Source organism: Symphalangus syndactylus, chromosome 7 (genome assembly GCF_028878055.3).
Source record: "Symphalangus syndactylus isolate Jambi chromosome 7, NHGRI_mSymSyn1-v2.1_pri, whole genome shotgun sequence".
Taxonomy (NCBI): domain Eukaryota; kingdom Metazoa; phylum Chordata; class Mammalia; order Primates; family Hylobatidae; genus Symphalangus; species Symphalangus syndactylus.
The window spans coordinates 14,336,393-14,357,121 of NC_072429.2; the positions used below are offsets into that span (position 1 = coordinate 14,336,393).

The 20,729-nt window shown below is 46.5% G+C and overlaps 1 protein-coding gene across 3 annotated transcripts in view; it reads left to right on the forward strand.

The window, feature by feature from the left end:
- Positions 1-20,729, forward strand: part of SH3PXD2B (SH3 and PX domains 2B) — a 121,622-nt gene that overhangs the window by 58,435 nt on the left and 42,458 nt on the right. For all 3 annotated transcript variants that reach the window (XM_063642617.1, XM_063642618.1, XM_055285238.2), the window contains 2 exons: positions 1,247-1,323; positions 14,297-14,388. In XM_063642617.1, the coding sequence (XP_063498687.1) occupies positions 1,247-1,323; positions 14,297-14,388 (169 nt within the window). The remainder of the gene's footprint in view (positions 1-1,246; positions 1,324-14,296; positions 14,389-20,729) is intronic.

A 20,729-nucleotide genomic window follows, 5' to 3' on the forward strand; every position in this document is an offset into this window, starting at 1 on the left:
ATGCTCTGCTCTCTGGAGCAGGTTTGGTCCTCCCACACCTTCCCCTTGACCTACCCATAGATACCCCCTGGTCACTCTCCACGAGCTTGGTAGAGGTGCTTATCTCCATCTCCCATGTCTTTGGCCCTCCTTTATGTCTTATTTCTGATTTCCCCCACCCCTGACTGTGTGGTAGATCCAGAATGGTGAGTCATGTGGTCTTAACCTTTAGTGCCTATGCTTCACCACCATCTCCCCAAGAGAGGATATCCTGTCTAAACTCTCTGAGAACCCCCCGATTTGCTTTAAACAGGCATCGCCCATGACATCTCAGTGTCTTGGATATTTCCAGAGATCTTCAGTGGCATCATGTATACACCTGTGTTTTCCTGTGACCCACATTCTCTATCCACGTGTCATATTGGTGGTTCATAGCCCCATGCCCCAGAGTTTCAGATGTCGCGAAGCGGGTCATGGACTCTCAGTTAATATTTGGTGAAATAGGAGAACTCAAAACCCTTCTCTTAGGAACACTAATTGGGGAAGGAACTGGAAGGATTTGTCATCTTTGCAGGTGGAAGCCACATTCATACATTTATCAAACATTAGTGTCACAAAATGGACTGAGATGCAGTCAGTTCCTATTTGTGCAGAGCACATGACTGGTAAGACAGAAGAAGTGCTGTAAAAATAAATAATGTGTGCAGTCAGAAAGAGCCAGGAACTCTTAACCACTATGAGGGATGGTGGTGGGGTTGCATGGGGAGATGTCCAGGCAGAGGGGAGGGCTCAGAATGGTAGAGCATGAGGGTTTAGGGAACATGAGGAAAAGGCAGAGGATGAATGAGGAAAAGGGAGGAAACTGAACTATTGCTGAGGGCATGTCTGCTTGTCCACTGTACTGTTCACCCAGCCAGAATCCTGGAGTTGGACAGGACCTCACAGGCTCGGGTCCAACCTTCTTTCTTCATCAGGTAGGGGCGGCTTCCTTCCACAGTCGTTTCCAGCCTCCCTTATCTCACCAAAACTTATTCCGTGGTTCCCATTCCCCCAAGCCCTTGTGTTAAAGCTGTGAACAGGGTTTAGGTGGTCCTGGCATGGGCTTATCCAAGCCCCACGGAAGCCCAGCAGGGGTACCTTGATCGCAGCCAGGAATTTTGGCACCACTCAGACCTACCCTAGGAACAGCCATGTCCACACTCTCTCAGGTTGCTGAGAGCTTGTCCCTGTTCCCTGACAACACTGTCTTTGCTCTCATCTTCTGCAGGTAAGATTCTCTTCAGACGAAGCCACATCCGGGACGTGGCTGTCAAACGCCTGATACCAATTGATGAGTACTGTAAGGTAAGGCTGAGAAATGCCTACACAGTCTTCCCTGTAGGTGTATTCTGTTTTCTTTTCTTTTTCTGGCTACAAGATGCTCAATGATAAAAACGTATGCAATTCAAAGGAATGTAAAGAAATTAGGGGGAAAATCATTCATTGTCATTCAACTTAGAGGCATCAGTTATTAAGGGTTTTACATATTTCCTTTCCACCTTTTCTTTATGTGCATTTCTTCATGATGTTGAGACCATTCTGTATGTGTTACTTTGTTGCTCTTTCTCTTTTGCCGTAATTATTATGTGAGAATTTCTCTACTATTAAAACATCCTCTTGACTGGGTACAGTGGCTCACGCCTATAATCCCAGCACTTTGGGAGGCTGAGGCAGGTGGATCACTTGAAGTCAGGAGTTCGAGACCAGCCTGGCCAAACATGTTGAAACCCCATCTGTACTAAAAATAGAAAAATTAGCCAGGTGTGGTGGGACACACCTGTAGTCCCAGCTACTCGGGAGGCTGAGGCAGGAGAATCGCTTGAACCTGGGAGGTGGAGGTTGCAGTGAGCTGAGATGGCACCACTACACTCCCACCTGGGCAACAGAGCAAGACTCTGTCTCAAAAAAACAAAAAATCCTCTTAAGCCTACTTTTAATGACCACATAGTATTCCATTATACATTCTTTCTTCCAAAGTTATTTAGCCAACCCCTGTTGTTTGATGGTGCAGCAGCTTCCTGTCCCTTGAACATCCTAAACAATAAGAGACCTGCCTTTTGGTTATATTTCATTTGACTTGAGGCTATATTCAGGAAAGGAGCATGTTTTTATTTTGTTTAGCAGCTTTTCTTTGGTATTTGTTTCTCCAAGTTAAAATCACTAGCGATTCTGATGGGAGAGGGGTAGGAATAGCAAGAAATGTTTTTTTAAATGGAGCAGTGAACAATCTCCCCCTCAGATCAGGAACAAAGCAAGTATGTTTACCCTTACATGTCTGTTCTACATTTTACTAGGGGACTAGCCAGTGTAAGCACACAAAAAAGAAAGAAAAGACATCCAGATTGGGAAGGAAAGAGTATAACTCTTTTTTTTTTTTTTTTTTTTTTTGAGACAGAGTCTTGCTCTGTCACCCAGGCTGGAGTGCAGTGGCGCAACCTCAGCTCACTGCAACTCCACCTCCTGGGTTCATGCCGTTCTCCTGCCTCAGCCTCCCGAGTAACTGGGACTACAGGCGCCCGCCACCACACCCGGCTAATTTTTTGTATTTTTTTAGTAGAGATGGGGTTTCACCATGTTAGCTAGGATGGTCTCGATCTCCTGACTTCATGATCCACCTGCCTCAGCCTCCCAAAGTGCTGGGATTACAGGTGTGAGCCACCGCGCCTGGCAAGGGTATAACTCTTGGCTCACAGATGACACGATTCTCTATATAGAAAATCATAAGAGAGCCATCAAAAAAATGCTAGGACAAATAAATGAGTTTAGTAAGATCAGGATAAAAGCTCAATATACAGAAAGCAATTGTATTTCTATAGCTTAGGAACAAACAATCCAGACATGAAATTAAGAAAACAGTCCCACTCCCAATAGCATCAAAAAGAGTAAAATACTTAGAAATAAATTTAACAAAAGAAATGCAGGATTTATACAAAACATTTCAATGAAAATTAAAGAAGATCTAAATTCATGGAGAGACATTCCATACTTGTGGATTGGAAGACTCAATATTGTTAAAATGGAACTCCTCCCAGAATGAATCTGCATATTCAATACAATCCCTGTCAAAATCTTTTCTATAGACTTTTTTATAGAAATTGACAAGCCAATCCTCACGTGTATGTGGAAATATAAAGGATCCAGAATAGTCAAAACACTTTTGAAAAAGAACAATGTTAGAGGAGCCATATTACCCATTTTTCAAAACTCCCTACAAGGTACAGTAATCAGGATAATATAATACTGACAAAAATAGGCATGTAGATCAGCGGAACAACATTGAGAGTCCAGAAATAAAATCTTACAAAATGTTTGATCAGTTGATATTCCACAAAGGTGCCAAGACAATTCACTGGGAAAAGGATAGTGTTTGTTTGTTTGTTTGAGATGGAGTCTCGCTCTGTTGCCCAGGCTGGAGTGCAGTGGCACCATCTCGGCTCACCACAACCTCCGCCTCCTGGGTTCAAGGGATTCTCCTGCCTCAGCCTCCTGAGTAGCTGGGATTACAGGCACCCACCACCGGGCCTGGCTAATTTTTTTTTTTTTTTTTTTTTTTTTTTTTTTGTATTTTTAGTAGAGACGGAGTTTCACTATACGTTGGCCAGGCTGGTCTCGGACTCCTGACCTCAAGTGATCCACCCACTTTGGCCTCCCAAAGAGCTGGGATTACAGGCATGAGCCACCATGCCGGGCTGAAAAGGATGGTCTTTTTAACAAACAGTTGAGATAATCACCTGTTGCATTTGTTTCCTAGGGCTGCACAGCAAAATACCACAAACGGGGTGGGTTACAACATCATTTAGTTTCTTACAGTTCTGGAGGCTGGAAGTCTAGGCAGCAGGGCCTTCTAACCTCTCTCATTGGTTTATAGATGAGATGCCTCTTCTCTCTGTGTCTTTACAAGGTCTTTTCTGTACCTTTCTATGTCGTAATCTCCTCTTCCTATAAAGACACAGTTATATTGGATTAAGGCACATCCCTAGTGACTTCATTTTACTTTTTTTGAGACGGAGTCTCGCTTGGTCGCCCAGGCTGGAGTGCAGTGGTGCAATCTCGGCTCACTGCAAGCTCCGCCTCCCGGGTTCTCACCATTCTCCTGCCTCAGCCTCTCCGAATAGCTGGGACTACAGGCGCCTGCCACCACGCCCGGCTAATTTTTTTGTATTTTTAGTAGAGACGGGGTTTCACCGTGGTCTCGATCTCCTGACCTCGTGATCCACCCACCTCAGCCTCCCAAAGTGCTGGGATTACAAGCGTGAGCCACCGCCCCCGGCGACTTCATTTTACTTTGTTACCTCTTTAAAGATCCTATCTCCAGATATATTCACATTCTAGGGGCTTGGGGATTAGGACTTTAATATGTGAATAGGGGGTGGAGAGCAAAACACTGTAGCCCACAACAGCTATACATATGCAAAAGAAAAAAAAATGAAGTTACACCCTTATCTCAAAATGAAGTTAGATCCTTATCTCATACCATGCATGAAAATCAACTCAAAGTGGATCATAACCCTAAATATAAGAGCTAAAACTGTAAAACTTCTAGAAGAAAACATAGGAGAAAGTCATCACGACCTTGAGTTGGGCAGAGTTTTTAGCTATGACCCCAAAAGTGTGAGCCTTTAAAGAAAAACTGATAAAAATTGAATTTAATTCAATTGACTTATAGACTTCTGTATCTCAAAAAGTACCATTAACAAAATGGCCAGGCCAGTGGCTCACGCCTATAATTCCAGCACTTTGGAGTGCCAAGGCAGACAGATCACAAGGCAGACATCCAGGGTTCGAGACCAGCCTGGCCAACTTGGTGAAACCTCATCTCTACTAAAAATACAAAAACTAGCTGGGCGTAGTGGCGCACGCTTGTAATCCCAGCTACTTGGGAGGCTGAAGTGGGAGGATGGCTTGAATCCAGGAGGTGGAGGTTGCAGTGAGCCAAGATCGTGCCACTGCACTCCAGCCTGGGCAACAGAGTGAGACTCCATCTCAAAAAGAAAGAAAAGGCAAGCCATGGACTGGGAGAAAATATTTGTTAATCGTATATCTGATAAAGGATTTGTATTGAACATACACAAAGAACTCAGTAATAGTAAGACAACCCGATTTTAAAGACTTCAATACAAATTTTACCCAAGAAGGCATAGGAATGACTAGTAAACACATGAATAGATGCTCAATATCATTAGTCATTATGGGAATGCAAAATAAAACCATAACGAGATATTTACACAGCCACTAGAGTTGCTTATAATCAACAAGACAGGACGATACCAAGTGTTGGTGAGAACATAGAGTAACTGGAGCCCTTAAGATAGGAAGCTACAAGCGGGGCGTGGTGGCTCACTGCTGTAATCCCAGTACTTTGGGAGGCTGAGGCGGGCGGATCACCTGAGGTCGGGAGTTCGAGACCAGCCTGACCAACATGGAGAAACCCTATCTCTACTAAAAATACAAAATTAGCCAGGTGAGGTGGCGCATGTCTGTAACCCCAGCTACTCAGGAGGCTGAGGCAGGAGAATCGCTTGAACCCGGGAAGTGGAGATTGTGGTGAGCTGAGATCGTGTCATTGCACTCCATCCTGGGCTACAAGGGCAAAACTCTGTCACAAAAAAAAAAAAAAAAAAAAGATGGGAAGCTACTTTGGAAGACAGTTTGGCAGTTTCCTCAAAAGTTAAACTTGTCATATGACCACTCTTAGGTATATACTCAAGAGAATTGAAAACTTATGTCCACAGAAAGACTTGGCTGCAAATGTTCATAGCAACATTAATTCATAATAGCCAACAACTGGAAGTGATCCACAAGTCCATCAACTGGTGCATGGATACACAAAGTGCGTAATATCCATATAATAGACATATCTTTTTATTTGGCAATAAAAGGCACTGGGAGCATGCCACAGTGGCTTGAGCCTGTACTCCCAGGACACAGAAGGCTGAGGCAGGAGGATTGCTTGAGTCCAGGAGCTGGAGGCTGTCATGAGCCATGATAGCACTACTGCACTCCAGCCTTGGTGACAGAGCAAGACTCCAGCTCTAAATAAACAAATTAAGCAATGAAACACTGGCAAATGCTACAAGCTGGATGAATCTCCAAAGCATAATGCTAAGTGAAAGAAGCCAGATGTGTACAACTACATATTGTATGATTCTGTTTATATGAAATGTGCAGAAATGGCAAATTTATGGAGGCAAAAAGCAGATCAGTGGTTTCCCAGACCTGGGGGTGGTAGAAGAAGCAGAGATGAACTGTAAATTAGGTTGGGGGACATTTTTGAAGTGATGGAAAAGTTTTGAAACTAGATTGTGGTGATCGTTGCACAACTCTGTAATTTACCAAATATCATTGATATTGTGTACTTATAATGGGTAAATTGTATGGTATGTAATTTATGCCACAGTAAATCTGTTAAAAAGTATTAATCCAGGCGCAGTGGCTGATGCCTGTAATCCTAGCACTTTGGGAGGCTAAGGTGGAAAGACTGCTTCAGGCCAGGAGTTTGAGACCAGCCTGGGCAACATAGTGAGACCCCCATCTCTACAAAAAAAAGTGTTAAACAGAAGGGGGCAGTGTGCGGACATATGATCCCTCTCTTGGCAGGAGACATCAAAGAAGGTCAGAAAACCTCTCCTGATTGAGTGTCTGCTCTTTGCCAGATGGGACCTTGCCTTATCTCTCCAACAACTTTGAGGAGTAGGCTTTATTTTTATTATTTTGAGACAAGGTCTTGCTCTATCTCTCAGGCTGGAGTACAGTAGGGTGACTTTGGTTCACTGCAACCTCAGTCTCCTAGGCTCAAGTGATCCTCCCACCTCAGCCTCCTGAGTAGCTGGAACTACCAGCACATACCTTTTTTTTTTTTTTGGTAGAGATGGGGTTTCACCATGTTGCCCAGGCTGGTCTCGAACTCCTAGGCAGGAGTAAGTTTTATTATTCCCATTGTGTAGATGAGGAAGTGGAGGCCCAACAAAGTTACTTACAATAAGATTTTTAGGTTTGAGGGTTAGAGAGTTGGACTCAAGCCTTTTATGCCTCCACACTCACATACCACTTATGGCCTCTGAGAAAGTGGTATGGCTGGGCATGGTGGCTCATGCCTGTAATTCCAGCATTTTGGGAGGCCAAAGCAGGCAGATCACGAGGTCAGGAGTTTGAGACCAGCCTGACCAACGTGGTGAAACGCCATCTCTACTAAAAATACAAAAATTATCCAGGTGTGGTGGTCGGCACCTGTAATCCCAGCTAGTCAGGAGGCTGAGGCAGAATTGCTTGAACCCAGGAGGCAGAGGTTGCAATGAGCCAAGATCACACCATTACACTCCAGCCTGGGTGACAGAGCGAGACTCCATCTCAAAAAAAAAAAAAAAAGAAAGTAAAAATGCCAAAGGCCGAGGTATTCAAATGTGTGTTTCTTAGAGCCAGATAAACCCAGACTCTTCTGTCTCCTAAGTACCTCATGACAAAGGAAGGGCCGGGGCTAAGGAGCAGCCATCAGCGCTGCTGTTGCCTCCCAGCCCTCAGAAGAAGGTTCAGCTCTTCCTTGTCTCTTTCCAAACCTCTAGAGCCTGAAATTCCAATTCTGGAGATGATCTTCTTTTGTCCAGGCTCTGCTGGCAAGGACTATAGGGTCACCTTGCCTAGCCGGGAAGTTCCAGTTCATACCTTCCCCAGAATCTGCTGTCCCTCAGCCCAAATCAGCCTATTCTGCTTCTTTCCCAGCCCACCTGACTTCTCTCCAGAGTCAGACTTTCCTTGCACCCAAGGGCTTCACCAACTCCTGGACTTTTGGTTTTGAAAAGGAAATTTAAAATCAGAGTAATACAGGATAGCAGCAGCCTGATGCTTGGAATGGTACAGAGATAATGAATTCACCTGGACTAACCATAGGGAGGAAACTGCTTATGTTAAATGAGCCACATGGAAGTTACTATCCCCTGCTATTAATGAAACATAACAAATAGAGCGGATATTTGGAGTTTTTTGGCCAGATTCCCTGGGCTCAGCTTCAAGGGAACTGCCATCCTGGAGAGAGATGAAATAATCCCTTTCTTTTATAAACTACATAGGCTGTTACATGACATTTGGGTATCTGTTACTGACATTATTGTGAACCAACTTAAGCCAATTTGATCTATCATAATTAGCTTTATTTTAGTAGAAAATGAAGGTCTCTAATAGATAGAGATAGATGAGAGCCATAGATGATATCCCAAAGCTAGCTACCAGGTGTATATTACAATGGAAGAAACTTTCTGCTCTACCAGACCTATTGTAAAGTTACAGTAATTAACATAGTGCAGTATTAGCACAAGGATAGACAAACCCTTGAAACAAATAGAAAACCCAGAAACAGATCCATGTGTATTTGGATGGACACTGTGATACTGACAAAGGCAGCCTTGCAGATCATTCCTCAATAAATGGGTATCCACATGGGAAAAAAACAAAAAAGATAACTAACCCCTGCCTCACACCACACATGAAATCATTTCCAAGAAAATTAAAGACATAAATGTAAGAGGCAATATTACAAAAGGTTTTAGGAGATAACATTAGAAAAATATGTTTATAATCTCTAGGTATAGGATTTCTAAAGATACAAAAAGGATACCAGGCACAAAAAGATTGGTTTATTTGAATACATTAAATTTAAGAACTTCTGTTCATCAAAAGACACAATGAAAATATGACTTAGCTGAATCCTGTCACACATACAAGCATTTATTATCAAGCCACCTCATAAATTGCCACTCAAGTTTTTCTGGAAGCTCCTTGAAATCCCAGCTGTCTGTCTGACATCTCTTTGCATGAATGATTCCTCAAGGCAGACGCAACCACGTTCTAGAAGCAGGATCAGCTCATCCTAACCGTGGTCTGACAGTAAAATCCTCAAAAAGAGGCTGAATCCTAAATCCTAGACCCTGGGCCACTTTCTGAAGGATGTACGGTACTGGGCTCACCAGGTTCTGTTCTCGCAAGGGCCAGAGTGTCTGAGAATATTTCTAGGATCATTTCACCAGTAGAAAAAAAAATTCTTTCTAACAACAGTTAGGCTAATGAATAAAGGCTGTGGTATTGATCCACAATGAAGACAGCTAAAGTCCTGAAGCAGCCTTTTCTGAAGTGTGGACTTCTGATTAGAGTCTTTCACTTGCACCAGTGTTCATTCTCAATGAGGGAACTTCAGGTAGTAACTAACCATCATATGGTGTAGCTTAAATCGAACACACATGCAAACGTACACACTTGTGAGTGTGTGTGCCCATGCTGTAGTATTTTAAACTATGGGCAACATAACAGTAGTATTTACCAGGCTCCAGTCACTTGAGACTTCCCTTCTGGAATTCTGTCATATACCACCCACCTATATTATTACTCGTATTTTTCTTCAACTCACTTTTTGAGCTTCTTCAGATTATGAGACTGACTTGCTGCCTACTGTGCTAAGAGGGCTTCCTGACTTTTTGAACTTCTGAAAACAATATATCTTAGAGAAAACTTTATATCACAACCATAACATAAAACTAGTATTGGCTGGGCACTGTGGCTCACAGCTGTAATCCCAACACTTTGGAAGGCTGAGGCAGGAGGATCGCTTGAGCCCAGGAGTTTGAGACTGGCCTGGGCAACGTGGCGAAACCCCGTTTCTACTAAAAATACAAAAATTAGCCAGGCATGGTGGTGCACGCCTGTAACCCCAGCTACTCAGGAGGCTGAGATGGGAGGATCTCGAGCCCAGGAGGTGGAGGCTGCAGTGAGCTGAGATCCCACCCTGCACCGCAGCCTGGGCCACAGGGCCAGACCCTGTCTCAAAAACAAGCAAACAAACAAGACAAAACAAATGGGTATCATGTACCTGCCATAAAAGTAAAAAATAAAAACAATAAAACAACAACAACAACAGAAAACATTTTTAAATCTAGCTAGCTGCTGTTACCTGCCTTCCGGAGGCTCTGCAAAGCCCGTCCTGCTCTCAGGAAGCAAGTTAGACAAATGTTACTTCTCTGGGGCATTCTTTTTTAAATTAAAGAGGGTTGAAAGAGAATTGAGAAAACATGAACCTTCTCCCTAGCCAAGGCATTGTCATTTAACATAATCATCTGGCTGCCTCTGAAATCGCCTTTGGAAACACTATATTCTTGTACCTGGGGCAGTATAGAGAGCCAACAGGGTTATCTAGTGTCCATCAAGCAACTAATATATGATGGAAACCGTACAACCACTTCCTCACTTATTCTATAGCACAGCCCTCCAAGATGGGTGTTCTTTAGCTCCGCTTTGCAGATGAGTAGACTGAGGCTCAGAGAGGCAAATGAGACTTGGCCAGAACCTCACAGCCAGGAAGTGACGAGGCCAGAATCAAGAGCTGGTTCTGTCTGACCTTTATTGTTACCCTCTGCAAGCAGGACTTGCTCTCCTCTCTCATGCTGGCATCAGCCACATCTGTCCAAAGCGCCAGGATCCCTTCCAGAACAGGACTGAGTTTGCTGGAGCTGTGGTTCTTTGTCACTACTGACGGAACTTAGGACTATCCTGGAGTCTTTCAGAAGCAGAATGGTTTCTCAGCCCTGGGTCATTTTTTACTGGTAGCCATCCCAAATGAAATGGGCCAACATCAAAGCATTCAGCCATGCCTTTTATTAGTAACTTGACTTCTTTTATGGTTTAGGGGTTTGGTTTGGCTTTTACTTCCTAGGCATAGCTCAAAACCAGAAGGGAACTTGGCATCATCAGGAGGTTTCCATGGGCCTCATTGTCCCTTCCCCTTCTGGTCCATTTGGGGCCTCTGCCCATCCTGGGAGGTCCCCTCCAGGCAGAGACAGTGACCACCTCCAGGGGCCATGCCCCACAGCCACCCAGCTCTCCTCTAACAGAGACACATGGCCAGCTCTGGGCTGTTCCCTCGTGTTATTTAGGGTCTCCCCAGCACAGTCTAGGCACGTAGGGAAGGTGGAGGAGGAACAGCTGCCACCCTGCCGCCTTTTGTGGATTTAAGGTAGAGGTTTGCTGTCAACCTTTCCTGGACCCTCTAGACCAAGCCACCTCAACAGAGCGTCCATTTCCCCATCTCTTAAATGGGCCAGCCTTCCCAGGGCTACATAAAGTGACACAGATGAACACATTTCAGGAGCCACCCAGTGCTGAGCCAAGGTCGAGGAGTGCTGTTATTGCAGTCTTGGGGGGAAGCCGCAAGATATTTGCACACAAAGCAGCCAGGACACACCACAGTCCAGCATATAATCAGCTCGTTCATTATGTGGCTCCAACTGCAAGGGCTGCAGGATTTCAGAGGAAAAAGAGGCCCATGGGGAGGGGGGAGCAGACAGCAGCTCATCCAGGCCAGAAGAATGACCACTCACTGCTCGGAACCAGAAAAAGAAGGGGGACTAGAAACAGGAGGTGAGGGAGGGAAGGGCCTGCTCCTGTCTCTAGGACTCCCTGATTCAGCTCTAGAAACAGTCCTTAAGGATTTCCTGCAGAGCAGGAGCTACTTAAAGTCTAATTTTAAAAATCGGTGAGCCCTTTAGTCACCCCTCAGAAGGGTGGGAGGATGGACGGTGACCAGGAAAGGTGCCCTTCCAGGCCATCCACGTCCCTCATGGTGTGTTTATCCATTCTGAGTCTGGAGCAGATTGCAGCTCGGGGGCTTAAAGTTAGAGCCTGACTCAAAGTAATGTGGGGTTGGCAACCCAAGTGTCCATCGACAGGTGAATGATAAGCAAAATGTGGTGTATCCATACAATGGAATGTTACTCAGCCTTTAAAAGGAAGGAAGTGTTGACGCCTGCTACAAGCATGAACCTTGAATGGATAAGCATGCTAAACGACATCAGCCAGCCTCAAAAAGACAAACACTGTATGATTCCACTGATACGAGCTACCTGGATTCATCAATCCCTAGAGACAGAAGTCGAATGGTGGTTGCTGGGGGAGGGTGGAAGGGTGGTTGTTATTTAATGGGTACAGAGTTTTAGTTTTGCAAGATGAAAAGAGTTCTGTAGATGGATGGCGGTGCTGGTAGCACAGCAGTGTGAATGCATTAAATACTTAATGCACTATAACAGTACACTTGAAAATGGGTAAGATGGTAAGCTTTTTACTGTATGTATTTTACCACAATTTAATTTTTTAATGAAAGAAATAATTGTGTAGGGTCAACATATCCCCAAAGCCCTGTAAAAGGTACCACACTGGAGGCCTCCATTCATCTCTCCATTGGTCCACAAGAGCCCAGTACTGCTGCAGCGCTGGCACATCACTTTGGGAGTTGGGCAGTGAGCTATTAAGGGCTGGTTATATAGAAAATGCAAGACACAGGCTGGGCGCAGTGGCTCACGCCTGTAATCCCAGCACTTTGGGAGCCAGGGTGGGTGGATCATGAGGTCAGGAGATCGAGACTATCCTGGCCAACATGGTGAAACCCCATCTCTACTAAAATACAAAAAATTAGCCGAGTGTGGTGGCTTGCGCCTGTAATCCCAGCTATTAGGGAGGCTGAGGCCCAGGAATCACTTGAACCCGGGAGGCAGAGGTTGCAGTGTGCTAAGATAGCACCACTGCACTCCAGCCTGGTGACAGAGCAAGACTCCGTCTCAAAAAAAAAAAGAAAGAAAGAAAGGAAATGCAAGACACATCTCTTCTAGCCCAGACTCAGGCTCAGCATGGTGAGAAGGCTCATGAGAGGCCCTCTAGGAGAGAACAGAGTCCAGCCTCATGCAGAGCACGCCCTGCTTGGGCAGCTTGGCTGGCAGAATCACCTGTGCAATTCGTGTGTATGCACACGTGTTCTCTGCACAGGTGTGTGCAACAAAATGTATGCATGAACCACCTGAACCACCCTCAGATCTGCATCCTCATTACCCTGGTCCAGGGCCCGGGCCAAAGGAGGCTTAAGTGAATATTTGTTAAACTGAGCTGTTTATTCATGATGGCCGTCTGAGTTTCAAATCCTTTAATGAGCAGAGTGTACCCTGCACTTCTCTTGTATTTGGCACCGAAACTAGTGCAGTGCTGAGCACAAAGAAAATGCTCATTGAATCATTGAATGAATACCTGTTAGTAGATAAGCCAGCTTTGTGGAGGGCTATAGAGCCAGTGAGTCACTGGGGCAGATTAATGTGGAATTTGGCCAGTGGAAGATCTATTTCAACCCCTCATTAACTTGGAGACTTTAAACCTCTATCTAAATCATAAAACAGTCCCTTCACTTTAATGCTTCAGATTCGTGAGTTAAGACATAATATGTGAGCATGTTGGAAATAACCTAAAGATTCACCAGTAGACAACGATTTGAATAAAGTATGACAACAGCTGTATAAAATCCAATATCCAGTATAGATGATATTATAGAAGAATAATGAAATGAGCCAGGTGCAGTAGCTCACACCTGTAATCCGAGCACTTTGGGAGGCTGAAGTGCGTGGATCACTTGAGGCCAGGAGTTCGAGACCAGCCTGGCCAACATGCCAAAACCCCATCTCTACTAAAAATACAAAAAAAAAAAAAAAATTAGCCAGGCATGGTAGCACATGCCTATAATCCCAGCTACTCAGGAGACTAGGGCAGAAAAATCACTTGAACCCAGGAGGCAGAGGTTGTGGTGAGCCGAGATTGCACCACTGCACTCCAGCCTGGGTGTCAGAGCAAGATCCTATTTCAACATAAATAAATAAGAATAATGAAATGGCATGAAGTTGACAATTTATAGCTAAGTGAAAGCATAGGTTTACTAAATGGCATGTACAGTATGGTCTGATTTTGCCTAAATATGGACATATTACGTGAACAAATATGCCTATAATATATGCATGTGTATCATACTGTGTGTGTGTGTGTGTGTGTGTGTGTGTCTGTTGTTCCCCAAACCAGCAGCATCACCAGGAAACTTTTTTAGAAATGCACATCCTCACCCGCCTCCACAGAACTACTGAATCAGAAACTCGGGTGGGGTTCCACGATCTGTGTTTTAATAAGCCCTCCAAGTGATTCTGGTGCCTTCCCGAGTTTGAGAGCCACTGGTGGTGTATGGCATTCCTAACACCCGTCTCCTTCCTTTGCTTTTTGGTTTTGCTTATGTGTTTGTGTGTGTGTGTTTGAGACAGTCTCGCTCTGTCACCCAGGCTGGGGTGCAGTGGCGCAATCTCAGCTCACTGCAACCTCTGCCTCCGAGGTTCAAACAATTCTCTTGCCTCAGCCTCCCAAGTAGCTGGGATTATAGGCACGCGCCACCATGCCCAGCCCCCTCTCCTCCTTTGCACTCACCTGCGTCTCTCTTCTCCAGGCCCTCATCCAGCTGCCCCCCTACATCTCTCAGTGTGATGAGGTGCTGCAGTTCTTTGAGACAAGACCTGAGGACCTGAATCCCCCCAAAGAGTAAGTTTGTTTGTGGGCTTCCCCAGATGGAGCCCCACAGCCCTCCCTCCTGCCAGTCCAGCCACCCCCAAGTAAAGCAAAGTGCAGCCAAAAGTGAGTTTCGTCGGCTGAGCCCCTGTGAGACTGCACTTCACTTAGCCTTCAGAGTTGCTGTAAGTGGGTAGTGATTGTCCTGTTTGACAGGTGAAGGAAACTGTCTGAGTGCCACTCCTGTCATCCCATCACACTCTGCACCTGCCCACAGCACTTAGCGAGGTGTATGGGAACTGGGCAGACTGAGCCCGCGAGGCAGGGGCTGAGCCGTAGATTCATCTGGCTTCTGTCTGCAGAGATGGGTGTGCTCAGGAACTGCCAGGGATGTGAATGCGGGAGCAACCCAAACCGACGAAAACCCCGCTGCCGGTGAGCAACGGGGCCAGGATTTCATCCTGACCAGCCAGGCTCCAAAGCTCTCCAAAATGCCCACCACAGCCCTGCCTCCCTGTCGCTTCTCCCTGCAGTGGACAGGCCACTTGCCCAGACGCCCATCACTACACAGCCAGCAGCCCCAGTCACACAGTGCATACCACGTAAAAAAGCACCGCCTGCCTACTCGCACTTAATGCACCAGCACCCTGGCCGGCCCGGGTGCTTTGGGGAAAGCAGGAAGGGATCTGGCTAACGGAGAAATAGCAGTGGGGAAAAGAGACCAGCCCAAGGTGCTGGGAGTGTCCTGGGGTCACAGGAACAAGAGCGGGCAGAGTTTGGGGTCTGTCTGGGCTCATTCGAGAAGGGCTGAAAAGTACCAGCCAGGCTCTGTTCCAGAAGTAGACGCTGCCGCTCTTGGCGATGCATTCGCTGGATGCCCCAGGCAGCAGCCGTAACCAAGGCTGAGTTTGCCGAGCAGCCAGCATGGTGGGCAGTGTGCCGAGCACTGTATGTGTATCGAGAGAGAAAGACACATGCTCCGTTTTGGAAAGGAAATGATCTGCTGGAGTCACAAAAATTGTTTAAATAGACTTGTGAGGAGAAAGCATGAGAGTGTTCTAACAAGTGAAGTCAGGCCATTTATATTTATACACACACACAGCGACCTCCAAAATCGAGTTCACAGACCTCCGAGTGCACCACTCAGGACTGATGGTTTGCTAGCACACAGAAGAGTAGACCTAAGTTTCTGCAATAAATATATCCCAATATGCACCGTTTCCTGTGACGAGCACGGAGTGAGTAAATACAGCTTCTCATAGTGAGTGCACAGAAGTGCGTGGTTTTGGAGTCGAGGGAGACTGTAAGAGGCAACAGTAAACCTTTGAATCAGATGTCACAAGGGAATGCCTTCCCAACACGGGAGCCAAGACACAGTTTCATAAATTTAAAAATAATCATAAAGATACAGAATAATATAAATCCGATAATTTGAGGTGTTTCGCTCATGCTGGCTAATGTTTTTGTTCTTAGTGTCTTTGGCGTTGGTGTCTGGTAAGCATTTCCCAATTTGTATCACCATCATGAAATACGGGGAAATATTCTCAAAGCACCTTTGTCTCCAGTCCTCCCAGGCTAGCAGGATTGAACTGCCATTAAGGCTCATAGCCTCTGGCTTCAATTATAATTTCTACACAAGGTAAATCAAAGGATACAGAACTCGTGTTCCCTTTCCACTTCATTTTCTCACAAAACTGCCCAATAAAAACTCATTCCCTCACGCCTGTAATCCCAGCACTTTAGGAGGCTGAGGCAGAAGGATTGCTTCAGCACAGGAGTTCGAGACCAGCCTGAGCAACATAGTCAGACCCTGTCTCTACTAAAAATAAAAAAAAAATTAGCCGGGCATAGTGGTACGTGCCTGTAGTCCCAGATACTCAGGAAGCTGACATGGGAGAATTGCTCGGGCCAAGGAGGTTGAGGCTGCAGTGAGCAGTGATCGCCGCCACTGCACTCCAGCCTGGGTGACAGAGGGAGCCTCTGTCTCAAAAACAAAAACAAAAAACCTGTCATTCCTCTCTTACAGATGAGGAAGCTGAGGTTCAGAATAATAAAACGGACTTTTAACAAAATAATAATGAAAGAGAGGCACGGTTTGGAAGAGGTGAAGGTGAATCCCCAGGTCAGCCTGAGTCTGAACCTAAGCTCAGTCCCACACAAGAGGCTCACTTGATAGAAAAGAGCCTGAGTTTGGAATCTAGTACACCCCGATTCGAATCCTGCCTCTGCCACTCCTGGGCTGTGTGGCCATAGGCCTCCCTCACTTCGCTTCCGGGCTTCCACTTGCTCTATTGTGAAATGGGAATAGCTGTACTTTTTAGGGTAATGGTGAGGACTGAGTGACTGCCACAGGGAAAAATTCTAAGACCACGCCAGCTGCTCAGGAAGTGGCAGCTCATGGTAGTACCCCTCTTGGAATGACCAGACGTTGCTGTCTTTATTCCAGCGCTGTCTCTTAAGAGTTGATCAAGATGCCCAGCCTGATATACCCTCAGCAGGGAAAATTGCCTGACTACTGTCTTAGTCTGTTCCACCTGCTATGACAAAAATACCACAGACTGGGTGGCTTAAACAAAAATGTATTTCTCACTTTCTGGAGGCTGGAAATCCAAGATCAAGGTGCCAGCTATTTCAGTGCCTGGTGAAGGCCACTTCCTGGTTTGCAGATGCGTCCCCACCTGGGAGAGAAAGAGAGAGAGAAAGCCAGCTCTCTTATGTCTCTTCTTCTTTTTTCTTTTTTTTTTTTTTTTTAATTTTTTGTAGAGACAGGGTCTGGCTATGTCGTCCAGGCTGGTCTGAAACTCCTGGGTTCAAGCGATCCTCTTACCTTCATGTCTTCTCATAAAGGCACTAATCCCATCCTGGGGGCTCAACCTTTATGACCTAATTACCCCTAAAGGCTCCATCTCCAAGCACCATCACACTGGGGTTAGTGTTTCAATATATGAATTCAGTTTATAGAAGCCACTTTCTTTCCTTTTTTTTTGAGACAGAGTCTTGCTCTGTCACCCAGGCTGGAGTGCAGTGGCGTGATCTTGGCTCACTGCAAGCTCTGCCTCCCAGGTTCACGCCATTTTCATGCCTCAGCCTCCCAAGTAGCTGGGACTACAGGTGCCCGCCATCACGCCTGGCTAATTTTTTGTATTTTTAGTAGAGATGGGGTTTCACTGTGTTAGCCAGGATGGTCTCGATCTCCTGACCTCGTTATCTGCCCGTCTTGGCCTCCCAAAGTGCTGGGATTACAGGCGTGAGCCACCGCGCCCAGCCTGTAGGAGCCACTTTCAAGCTGGGTGAGATTGGGCAGGTTTTTCCGCCCCTTGTCTCAGTCTCCTCTTGTGTAAGATGGGCCTGATGACACGTCCTTCACAGCATTGCTTGGGGAATCAAATGAGAAGATGTAGAGAAAAGCGCTTGGGACTGCTCTACGGACCTTATTGCCCAAGGGCAGAGGAAGGAGTGGACAGCAGCCACGAGGGTGGTACTGACATTGGTGTGCATTCCTTGGGCCCCTGGGTTCAACGATAGCCAGATTTTCTTCTACTTTATCTCAGTGTCCCAGAGACTTTAACTTTGGGGAACATCATGGACCACTTAGAGATTCCAATTTTAACTTTGGGGAGCATCATGGACCACTTAGAGATTCCAACAAAAGCTTACTTCCCTCTTCCTGGAAGAGCACCTGCAGTTTCAGGAGGTCCTCATTTGTGCAGAATCCTGTACATGGACCTGAGGTGAAGAAGCCCCGCCCTGGTGGCCCTTCCCAATGTTAGTGCTGGGATGCCTCTGGCCTCTCCCTGGCCAGGGTGGTTGCAGTGGCCCCAGCCTCTGAGCAAGCGTCAGACCAACTTAGACACACAGAGGGGAGAGGGCCAGGCCAGGGGCAGCTGTTGTGCTTGGGAGGAGTCTCGTCATCTTCATTCAAGAAGGAAGGACACTCGGGGACACGGGTGTGAGCCAGCCCTCGAGAGGAGGTGGGAAGTCCCGGAGGCTGCATGGTGGCTTTGTGGCACTCTCTGGCTTCTTCTCTTTGGTGGCAGAGGCAGCCCCACTAGCTCGCTCGCTTGGGCTTATAGAAATAGCTCAGGACAGGAGTTCTCAGCCCATGCTGCATCCAGCCAAGGGCACTGGCATTGTTCATTCATTCATCAGCCAGATAGGGAGAGCCTGCTGACTTCACAGTGGTGGGAAAAGCTGTGTGAACATGTGGGTACGGGGCACCCGTGCATATACAAATAGAACATCCGCTGAAAATACAAAACACAGCCTAGACTGCACCAAAGAAAGCACCAAGTAACAGCCGAGACAAGCCAGCAAGCATCATGCTGGGGTGTATGTATCTGGTTCTGAGAGCCTTCCTGGAAAGAAAGGGAAGGTTCAAATCTCTTTGTCCCTTCCCAGCTGTGTGACCTTGGACAAATGACTTGACTTCTCTGAGCTTATTTTCCCATCAGTAAAGCGGGCGTCACTACCCTGGCTCACAGCTTAGTTGTGAGGACTAAGCAAGATCCTGCCCATAAAGGATGGTGTCTGGCACGGGGCAGGTGCTTACCTAGTGACGTCTTCCTGTCTTTAAGCCAGGATTTGAAAAGGAAGGAAGGTGGCGAGGTTGCCAAGGGCCCAAGGGATTGTTCTGGGGCCACAGCAGGCAGTCTCAGCTGGGTCCTTGTTGTTGGTTTAGGGATAGTGAACTTGAGGGTTATACCCAGTGGGGTTGGTCTGTTGGTCAGGATCCTGAAGGTCAACCCATGTTAGGGCTTGACATGGACTTTGGGGGTGTTTCCTAGCCAGCTGGTGCTATTGGAGAAGGGTTTTGGCCGCCATGAGTAGGAAAACTTGGGAACACCCCAAGCATGTCACACCGAGAAGATGACCCACCTGCTTGAGCAAACGCATGCTGTGGCTGCCTGAACCCAAGAGTCCCCTGCCGCCCGCACTCCCCTGCTCTGGCTGGGACAGTGGAAGCAGGGGTGCATGGCTCAGTAGGAGCCCGGGACTTAAGCCCAGACCACGGCTCAGGTCGCAGGCCTGGATGGCAACTCTGGCAGCTGGTGCTTTCTGTAGAAGCAGCCTGGTAGAACCTTCGTTAGTGTGTCTTGATGCAGCAGCTAAGAGGGGAACTTCAGTCACTAGACGGTCCAGGTGGTGGTCAGGAGAGTGGGCTCCAGCCAGACTTCCTGGGTTCCAGTCTGGGCCTGGTACCTCACCTCTCTGGGCCTCAGTATCTTCATCTGCAAAATGGAATAACCCTCAAAGGGATGTATGAGGATGCAGTGAGTCAGTGCAAGTGTAGCTTTCTGACCAGGACCCGGTGAGTGCCAGTGAAGGTGAGCTAGACATTCCACTCTGACCCTCACCCTCCTCTGCATGGATGCTGTGAAGGTCAACCTCCCTCGCTGGAGGGAAGACATCACCACCAGCCCAGCCCGACCTGGCCAGACTCTGCTGTGCCTCCCAGACATACGGGAGGACTGTAGCCCCTGCTCTTGGGCTTGGCTCCCTCCCTGCTCTCTCCCAGGTTGCTCTGAAGCATTATTACATGGTGGTTAAAAACCCAGACATTGAGTAGACATTTCTCCAAAGAAAATGCACAAATAGCCAATAAGCGTATGAGAAGATCCTGGTGTCATTATCCATCAGGAAATGCAAATCCCAGCTACAGTGAAATATCATTAGATCTAATTCATATCCACTAGAATGGCTGTAATCAAGAAGATAGATAGGCCAGGCATGGTGGCTCATACCTGTAATCCCAGCAGTTTGAGAGGCCAAAGTGGGTGAATCACCTGAGGTCAGGAGTTCAAGACCAGCCTGGCCAACATAGCAAAACCCCATCTCTACTAAAAATACAAAAATTAGCCAGGCGTGGTGGTAGGCATCTATAATCCCAGCTACGTGGGAGGCTGAGGCAGGAGAGTCATTTGAACCTGGGAGGCAGAGGTTGCAGTGAGCCAAGATCACGCCACTGCACTCCAGCCTGGGTGACAGAGTGAGACTCCACCTCAAAAAAAAGAAGACATATGACAAGTATTGTCAAGGATATGAAGAGGTTGGAACCTTCATATGTTGCTGGTGGGAATATAAAATGGTGCAGTTGCTGTGGACATCTGTGTGGCACTTCCTCAAGAAGTTAAACCTGGAGTTACCATATGACCTAGCAATTCCCCTGTTAGGTATATAACCAAGAGAAATAAAAATACAGGTCCATACAAAAACTTGTACACAAATGTTCACAGAAACATTATTCAAAATAGCCAAAGAGTGGAAACAACCCAAATGTCTAGCAACTTAGTAATGAGTAAACAAATTGTGGTTTATCCACACAATGGAGTATTACTTAGCAACAAAAAGCAATGAAGTATTGATACATGCCATAA